We start from the raw sequence: 9,143 nt of genomic DNA, 5'->3' as shown, positions 1-9,143 counted from the left end.
ATTGTGTACAAGCCTACATCGCCCGATTGCGCCCCCTTTCTCATGGCTACCCATGTATTTCCATGGACATATGTTTATTTGGAAGGTAATAAATATCTAGAGATTTTTTAAAGCATTCATGATTTGCGTGAATGTAATATATTTGTACTCTTGTTTAAAATACGAAATGTTATTACATTTGGTGAAGAGCACATTTGGACTTGTTTAGGACTCGAAACTCAAAAGTTAGGACTTGAGACTTGACTTGATACTTGACGATCTTGACTTGAGACTTGACTCAGACCTGCCTGTCTTGACTTGGGACTTGAGTGCTAAGACTTGAGACTTACTTGTGACTTGTTAAACGATGACTTGGTCCTACCTCTGGAGAGGGGTGTGGCCAGAATGGGAACAAATTAGTCATAGAGGGCAAAAATAGCAAGGGGGCGGGGCAGAGTCATGTATGAGCTACGTGTAACCTTTATATACCTAGGCAAGTCAATTAAGAACAAATTCCTATTTACAATGACTGCCACACCCGGACGATGCTGGGCCAATTGTGCGGCACCCTATGGGACTCCCAATCACGACCAAAGTCCAAAACGAACAAAAACATCACAAGATGTCACCATAATATATGCACAAACTCTTAAGGAACTGTTTCGGCTGGGAAGCATGAATACACCTTTATAGGTCCAGTGAAACACCTGTCTCCTTCTATCTGTGGTAACGGTGGTATTAGCTGACATCCTCCGTATGACTTGTGTTTTTAGAGTAGAGGAGATCAATCAGGACAGGTTATTGATTAAGAAGACCTACGAGCTCCATATAACAGAGCTCTGTTTACGCACCCAATGCACCATTTTACACGCCACCTGGTGGCGATGGAAAAGCGCTGACGCGTCGATCTATGTCTCTGAAATCGATTGCTCTCCTTTGCTGTCTGGTGGAGTCGATCCCAGATATCCACTCGCCGCTGATGCAACACATTGACAGGTTCCACATCGACCTCAAGTGTTAAGACATTAACTCTAAGGTAAAACATTGAATTGTCTATAGCTAGTATGCTTTTTTTTTCTCCAGACGACGGTTTATATATGATTTCAAAGTGTCAACAACTCAAGTATTGTGTTTTAGACAACCAGTTCGGTACAAATGATTAGCCAAATGCTAAGTTAGCGCTTAGCATGGATGGTTCAGTCACTCTCAACGTGTCAGTAATAGCCAGCTCAGTTGTCACTGGCATCACTAACTGAAGTTGCTAACTAACTAGCTATTTAGCCAGGCGAGCACTACCAGTGACTGAATTCTGCTTGATACAAAACTACTCTAAAAATATACTTATCTAGCTAGCTAGATAAAGACGATAGATGCCTGCAAAATGACTGTTTACTTTGCTAACTTGATAGCTAAGTCAGCTATCAACCTGTCAAAAAAAATGTGTCGTCTAGCTAACGTTAGATAGCTCATAAGCAGTCACAGGTTTGCGTCCCAAACATCACCATATTCCCTATGGGCCATGGTCAAAAGGAGTGAAACTATATAGGGAATGGAGCGCCATTTTGGATGTACACTGATATACTCAGTGACTGTGCCAACCACCTCCTGTTCTTCTCTCTCCTCTCCGTGTAGGAGCGAGGCACCATGGGAGAACAGCTGAGCCCAGATGAGAAGCTTCACCTCATCACTAGGAACCTTCAGGTTAGCGTCTCTCTGTCTGTCTCAATTCAATTTCAATTCAAGGGGCTTTATTGGCATGGGAAACGTGTTAACATTGCCAAAGCAAGTGAGGTAGATAATATACAAAAGTGAAATAAACAATAACAATTAACAGTAAACATTACACATACAGAAGTTTCAAAACAATAAAGACATTACAAATGTCTTATATATATATATACAGTGTTTTAACAATGTCCAAAAGGTTAAAGTACACAAGGGAAAATAAATATGGGTTGTATTTACAATGGTGTTTGTTCTTCACTGGTTGTCCTTTTCTGCTTGCTGCTGTGATGTCACAGCTGTGGAATTTCACCCAGTAGATGTGGGAATTCTTTCTCTTTCGTTCTCTCTCTCTCTCTCTCTCTCTTTCTCTCTCTTTCTTTCTCTCTCTTTCTCTCTCTTTCTCTCTCTTTCTCTCTTTCTCTCTCTTTCTCTTTCTTTCTTTCTTTCTTTCTTTCTTTCTTTCTTTCTTTCTTTCTTTCTTTCTTTCTTTCTTTCTTTCTCTCTCTAATGGTTGATGTTGTGTGTTATTTCAGGAGGTGCTTGGAGAAGAGAAGATAAAGCAGGTCCTGTCAGAGAGGGAACTAAAGGTGTACTGGGGAACTGCCACCACAGGAAAACCCCATGTTGCCTACTTCGTCCCCATGTCCAAGATTGCGGACTTCCTCAAGGCAGGGTGTGAGGTGAGATCTGCGTGTGTGTTTGATTCCCTTCACTATTGTCCAGCCTATTTTGTAGTGATGGGGGGGGGGAATCGCTAGTTTCTTATTCTTATTGCACTATAATTTTGGACGATATTATATTGATACTTTGACTCCCAAGTATCGATTTGTAAAAAAAAAATTATACAAATTAAACAAAGTGATTCTATTTTTCTATGTTGCATTAGCTAGTTAGTGTTAGCTGGAGCTAGTTTGCATTAGCTATTTGTAGATCTGTGTGTGTCTGTCTAACTCTCCCGCCGACCCCCTCCCCAGGTGACCATCCTGTTTGTAGATCTGTGTGTGTCTGTCTAACTCTCCTGCCGACCCCCTCCCCAGGTGACCATCCTGTTTGCAGACCTGCACGCGTTCCTGGACAACATGAAGGCTCCCTGGGAGCTGCTGGAGCTGAGGGTCCAGTACTACGAACAGGTGATCAAGGCCATGCTGGAGAGTATCGGGGTGCCGTTGGACAAACTTAAGTTCATCAAAGGGACAGACTTCCAACTCAGCAGGTTAGTGGTCAGGCTCAGTAGTTTCTCTTTCTGGGAAAGAGAAGAAGAAGAAGAACACAAGATGTCGCTGCTCTGGTTTTATAGAAGCTGTTCTCATCGCCTTCAACGCACTTTGAAGAATATGGAGAGAAGGACTGATTCATTCACAAGACCATTACGCAAACATCTATTTCCACTGTCTTGTGATATTTTGTAATTGTATGGTGGTCGTCATGGTTACATATATATATTATTTTTTTGCATTTTAGTTCAGGACTAGACTCAAATCTTTGTCAGGGGAAACCAGTCCATAGTGTTTAGATGTCAAAGTCGTTGCTCGTTTGATGTACCTACGTATGCCCTCTGCCTGTCTCTCTCCCTTAGAGAGTACACTCTGGACGTGTATCGTCTGTCGTCCATGGTAACGGAACATGATGCTAAGAAGGCTGGAGCCGAGGTGGTTAAACAGGTGGACCACCCTCTACTCAGTGGTCTGCTCTACCCTGGACTACAGGTAATAACATGGTTATACCACCCTCTACTCAGTGGTCTGCTCTACCCTGGACTACAGGTAATAACATGGTTATACCACCCTCTACTCAGTGGTCTGCTCTACCCTGGACTACAGGTAATAACATGGTTATACCACCCTCTACTCAGTGGTCTGCTCTACCCTGGACTACAGGTAATAACATGGTTATACCACCCTCTACTCAGTGGTCTGCTCTACCCTGGACTGCAGGTAATAACATGGTTATAACACCCTCAGTGGTCTGCTCTACCCTGGACTGCAGGTAATAACATGGTAATAACACCCTCAGTGGTCTGCTCTACCCTGGACAACAGGTAATAACATGGTTATAACACCCTCAGTGGTCTGCTCTACAGGTAATAACATGGTTATAACACCCTCAGTGGTCTGCTCTACAGGTAATAACATGGTTATAACACCCTCAGTGGTCTGCTCTACCCTGGACTGCAGGTAATAACATGGTTATAACACCCTCAGTGGTCTGCTCTACCCTGGACTGCAGGTAATAACATGGTTATAACACCCTCAGTGGTCTGCTCTACCCTGGACTGCAGGTAATAACATGGTTATAACACCCTCAGTGGTCTGCTCTACCCTGGACTGCAGGTAATAACATGGTTATAACACCCTCAGTGGTCTGCTCTACCCTGGACTGCAGGTAATAACATGGTTATAACACCCTCAGTGGTCTGCTCTACCCTGGACTACAGGTAATAACATGGTTATAGCACCCTCAGTGGTCTGTCCTACCCTGGACTACAGGTAATAACATGGTTATAACACCCTCAGTGGTCTGCTCTACCCTGGACTACAGGTAATAACATGGTTATAACACCCTCAGTGGTCTGCTCTACCCTGGACTACAGGTAATAACATGGTTATAACACCCTCAGTGGTCTGCTCTACCCTGGACTACAGGTAATAACATGGTTATAACACCCTCAGTGGTCTGCTCTACCCTGGACTACAGGTAATAACATGGTTATAGCACCCTCAGTGGTCTGTCCTACCCTGGACTACAGGTAATAACATGGTTATAACACCCTCAGTGGTCTGCTCTACCCTGGACTACAGGTAATAACATGGTTATAACACCCTCAGTGGTCTGCTCTACCCTGGACTACAGGTAATAACATGGTTATAACACCCTCAGTGGTCTGCTCTACCCTGGACTGCAGGTAATAACATGGTTATAACACCCTCAGTGGTCTGCTCTACCCTGGACAGCAGGTAATAACATGGTTATACCACCCTCAGTGGTCTGCTCTACCCTGGACTGCAGGTAATAACATGGTTATACCACCCTCTACTCAGTGGTCTGCTCTACCCTGGACTGCAGGTAATAACATGGTTATAGCACCCTCAGTGGTCTGCTCTACCCTGGACTACAGGTAATAACATGGTTATAACACCCTCAGTGGTCTGCTCTACCCTGGACTGCAGGTAATAACATGGTTGTAACACCCTCAGTGGTCTGCTCTACCCTGGACTACAGGTAATAACATGGTTATAACACCCTCAGTGGTCTTCTCTACCCTGGACTACAGGTAATAACATGGTTATAACACCCTCAGTGGTCTTCTCTACCCTGGACTACAGGTAATAACATGGTTATAACACCCTCAGTGGTCTGCTCTACCCTGGACTGCAGGTAATAACATGGTTATAACACCCTCAGTGGTCTGCTCTACCCTGGACTGCAGGTAATAACATGGTTGTAACACCCTCAGTGGTCTGCTCTACCCTGGACTGCAGGTAATAACATGGTTATAACACCCTCAGTGGTCTGCTCTACCCTGGACAACAGGTAATAACATGGTTATAGCACCCTCAGTGGTCTTCTCTACCCTGGACTACAGGTAATAACATGGTTATAACAGGTTTGTAACCCATTTCCCCGTCTGTCTTTTAGGCTCTGGATGAGGAGTATCTGAAAGTTGATGCCCAGTTTGGAGGAGTCGATCAGAGGAAGATCTTCACCCTGGCTGAGAAGGTACCCTGAACCTTCTGACCTGTTCATCAACTGTCAGCACTTGTCCTCTTGTTGAGAGAGCTGTTTTTTACATTCACTTAATTCATTGGTCAACTGGGAAATAAGTTTTGCATAATGTATGAATTCTGAAAATACCTCCCTCCTTCCCTCGATCTTTCTCTCTCCCTCTCTCTTCCTTCCCTCGATCTGTCTCTCTCTCTCCCTCCATCCCTTCCTTCCCTCGATCTGTCTCTCTTTTTGTCTCTCTCCCTCCATCTCTTCCTTCCCTCGATCTTTCTCTCTCCCTCTCTCTTCCTTCCCTCGATCTGTCTCTCTCTCTCCCTCCATCCCTTCCTTCCCTCGATCTGTCTCTCTCTCTCCCTCCATCCCTTCCTTCCCTCGATCTGTCTCTCTCTCTCCCTCCATCTCTTCCTTCCCTCTGTCTGTCTCTCTCCCTCCATCTCTTCCTTCCCTCTGTCTGTCTCTCTCCCTCCATCTCTTCCTTCCCTCTGTCTGTCTCTCTCCCTCCGTCTCTTCCTTCCCTCTGTCTGTCTCTCTCCCTCCGTCTCTTCCTTCCCTCTGTCTGTCTCTCTCCCTCCGTCTCTTCCTTCCCTCTGTCTGTCTCTCTCTCTCCGTCTCTTCCTTCCCTCTGTCTGTCTCTCTCTCCGTCTCTTCCTTCCCTCTGTCTGTCTCTCTCTCCGTCTCTTCCTTCCCTCTGTCTGTCTCTCTCTCCGTCTCTTCCTTCCCTCTGTCTGTCTCTCTCTCCGTCTCTTCCTTCCCTCTGTCTGTCTCTCTCTCCGTCTCTTCCTTCCCTCTGTCTGTCTCTCTCTCCGTCTCTTCCTTCCCTCTGTCTGTCCGTCTCTTCCTTCCCTCTGTCTCTCCGTCTCTTCCTTCCCTCTGTCTCTCCGTCTCTTCCTTCCCTCCAGTACCTGCCCTCCCTGGGCTATGCTAAGCGGTCCCCATCTGATGAACCCCATGGTACCAGGACTGACTGGAGCTAAGATGAGTTCTTCAGAGGAGGTGAGTGTCCCAATCCTTTAATGTTTATAATTCATCTCCTCTTCTTTTGGAGGTAATATATTGTTTCAACCAATCCAAAACTAACACAGCCTGTGGGTTGTATTTATTACCACAAACAGGAGCAAAGCATTTTGCAACAGAAAATGAACATTTCTTATTGGACAAGTTCAGCTGGGGCTTTCCCCGTTTGTTCGTTTTCTTCCTGTTGGTTCATAATGAACATGGCCCTGTGTGTTTCCTGTTGACCTTTTGTAGGAGTCTAAGATTGACCTCCTGGACAGGAAGGAAGATGTGAAGAAGAAGCTGAAGAAGGCTTTCTGTGAGCCGGGCAACATTGAGAACAACGGAGTCCTCTCATTTGTTAAACATGTCCTCTTCCCACTTGTAGGAGGTGAGTAATCCCCCTGCTTCCTCCTCTCTCCTGTTCTGTCCCCTTCCTCGTCTCTCCTGTTCTGTCCTCGTCTCTCCTGTTCTGTCCTCGTCTCTCCTGTTCTGTCCTCGTCTCTCCTGTTCTGTCCTCGTCTCTCCTGTTCTGTCCTCGTCTCTCCTGTTCTGTCCTGTTCTGTTCTCTTCCTCCTCTCTCCTGTTCTGTCCTCGTCCTTATCTCTCCTGTTCTGTCCTCCTGTTCTGTCCTCCTCCTCCCTCAACAGTCTTCCTGTTCCAGGCACCAGCTAGAGTCAGCATGTCTGTGTTGCATCTCTTTCAGAGTTCTCCATCAAAAGAGACCCCAAGTTCGGAGGAGACAAAACCTACACAGACTTTGAGGAAGTGGAGAAAGAATTTGGCGAAGAGGTAATATATGTTGTATGACCACTGTTGTTGGCCCATCATGCATTGGTTTGACCTCTAACCTCTGCCGTCTAGCTGATCCATCCTGGTGACCTGAAGGCGGGCGTGGAGTTGGCCCTTAACAAGCTGCTCGACCCAATCAGGAAGAAGTTTGAGTCTCCAGAGCTTCGTAAACTCTCCAACACGGCCTATCCAGACCCGTCAAAGAACAGTTAGTAGAACCTACTGTTACCAACTCTCACCGTCATATACCTCAAGGCTTCCTAAAGTAGACATATAGGAGACTGTTCCTCCTGACCCTCTGTCCCCCTGTCAGAGGGAGCAGGGAAGGGGAACCCTAAAGTAGACATATAGGAGACTGTTCCTCCTGACCCTTGACCCTGTGTCCCCCTGTCAGAGGGAGCAGGGAAGGGGAACCCTAAAGTAGACCTATAGGAGACTGTTCCTCCTGACCCTTGACCCTGTGTCCCCCTGTCAGAGGGAGCAGGGAAGGGGAACCCTAAAGTAGACCTATAGGAGACTGTTCCTCCTGACCCTTGACCCTGTGTGTGTCTGTGTCCCCCTGTCAGAGGGAGCAGGGAAGGGGACCCCTAAAGTAGACCTATAGGAGACTGTTCCTCCTGACCCTTGACCCTGTGTGTCTCTGTGTCCCCCTGTCAGAGGGAGCAGGGAAGGGGACCCCTAAAGTAGACCTATAGGAGACTGTTCCTCCTGACCCTTGACCCTGTGTGTCTCTGTGTCCCCCTGTCAGAGGGAGCAGGGAAGGGGAACCCTAAAGTAGACCTATAGGAGACTGTTCCTCCTGACCCTTGACCCTGTGTGTGTCTGTGTCCCCCTGTCAGAGGGAGCAGGGAAGGGGACCCCTAAAGTAGACCTATAGGAGACTGTTCCTCCTGACCCTTGACCCTGTGTGTGTCTGTGTCCCCCTGTCAGAGGGAGCAGGGAAGGGGACCCCTAAAGTAGACTTATAGGAGACTGTTCCTCCTGACCCTTGACCCTGTGTGTGTCTGTGTCCCCCTGTCAGAGGGAGCAGGGAAGGGGACCCCTAAAGTAGACCTATAGGAGACTGTTCCTCCTGACCCTTGACCCTGTGTGTCTCTGTGTCCCCCTGTCAGAGGGAGCAGGGAAGGGGAACCCTAAAGTAGCAGAAGAGGATGAGCTGGTTCCCTCCAGACTGGACATCAGGGTGGGCAAGGTCATCAGTGTGGAGAAGGTACTCATTCACTCACTCACTCACTCATTAGTTTATTCATTCATTCACTCACTCATTAGTTTATTCATTAATTCATTCGTTTATTTATCCTTATTTAAACTTGGAAGACCCTTTTTTTGAGAGAAATGCTGAATTCCAAATGGTGGAAATCCCCCCCCAGCCTATCAGAGAGCAAGACGAGGAGAAATTACTGATTTTAAATCCGATCTTTCATCAGAATAGGCACGGGGGATTTGGGGTTCAGCAAATCATCTCTAATTTCCTTTCCTTCTCTTCACTGATTGGTCTTTCTCTCTGCCTGTCCTCGCCTCCCTCAGCATCCGGATGCTGATTCGCTGTACCTGGAGAAAATAGACGTCGGAGAGGCGGAGCCAAGGACGGTGGTGAGCGGCCTGGTGGCCTACGTTTCCCAGGAGGCCTTGCAGGACAGACTGGTGGTGTTGCTATGCAACCTGAAGCCCCAGAAGATGAGGGGGGTGGAGTCCCAAGCCATGCTGCTCTGTGCCTCCATGTGAGTCTTTCCTTCCTTTTCTCCTCTCTCTCTCTCTCTCTCTGTTCCTCTTTCTCTCTCTCTGTTCCTCTTTCTTTCTCTCTCTCTCTCTCTCTGTTCCTCTTTCTCTCTCTCTTCTCTCTCTCTGTTCCTCTCTCTCTCTCTGTTCCTCTCTCTCTCTCTCTCTGTTCCTCTCTCTCTCTCTCTCTGTTCCTCTCTCTCTCTCTCTCT

General features: G+C 46.9%; 1 protein-coding gene across 1 annotated transcript; it reads left to right on the top strand.

The window, feature by feature from the left end:
- Positions 1 to 883: 883 nt before the first annotated feature.
- yars1 (tyrosyl-tRNA synthetase 1) lies at positions 884 to 8,933 on the top strand (the record flags this gene model as incomplete). Its single annotated transcript, XM_031815684.1, is given in 13 exon segments — positions 884 to 1,015; positions 1,612 to 1,680; positions 2,238 to 2,384; positions 2,742 to 2,917; positions 3,281 to 3,410; positions 5,341 to 5,421; positions 6,327 to 6,356; positions 6,358 to 6,420; positions 6,676 to 6,811; positions 7,127 to 7,212; positions 7,285 to 7,420; positions 8,325 to 8,422; positions 8,740 to 8,933. Coding segments are annotated over 12 exon segments (1,334 nt in total), but the record flags the coding sequence as incomplete, so codon positions are not given.
- Between the last annotated feature and the right edge of the window lie 210 nt (positions 8,934 to 9,143).

This window comes from Oncorhynchus kisutch, unplaced genomic scaffold (assembly GCF_002021735.2).
Source record: "Oncorhynchus kisutch isolate 150728-3 unplaced genomic scaffold, Okis_V2 scaffold235, whole genome shotgun sequence".
Taxonomy (NCBI): Eukaryota; Metazoa; Chordata; class Actinopteri; order Salmoniformes; family Salmonidae; genus Oncorhynchus; species Oncorhynchus kisutch.
The sequence above is the reverse complement of the archived record's forward strand: the minus strand, read 5'-3'. Positions and strand labels throughout refer to the sequence as shown.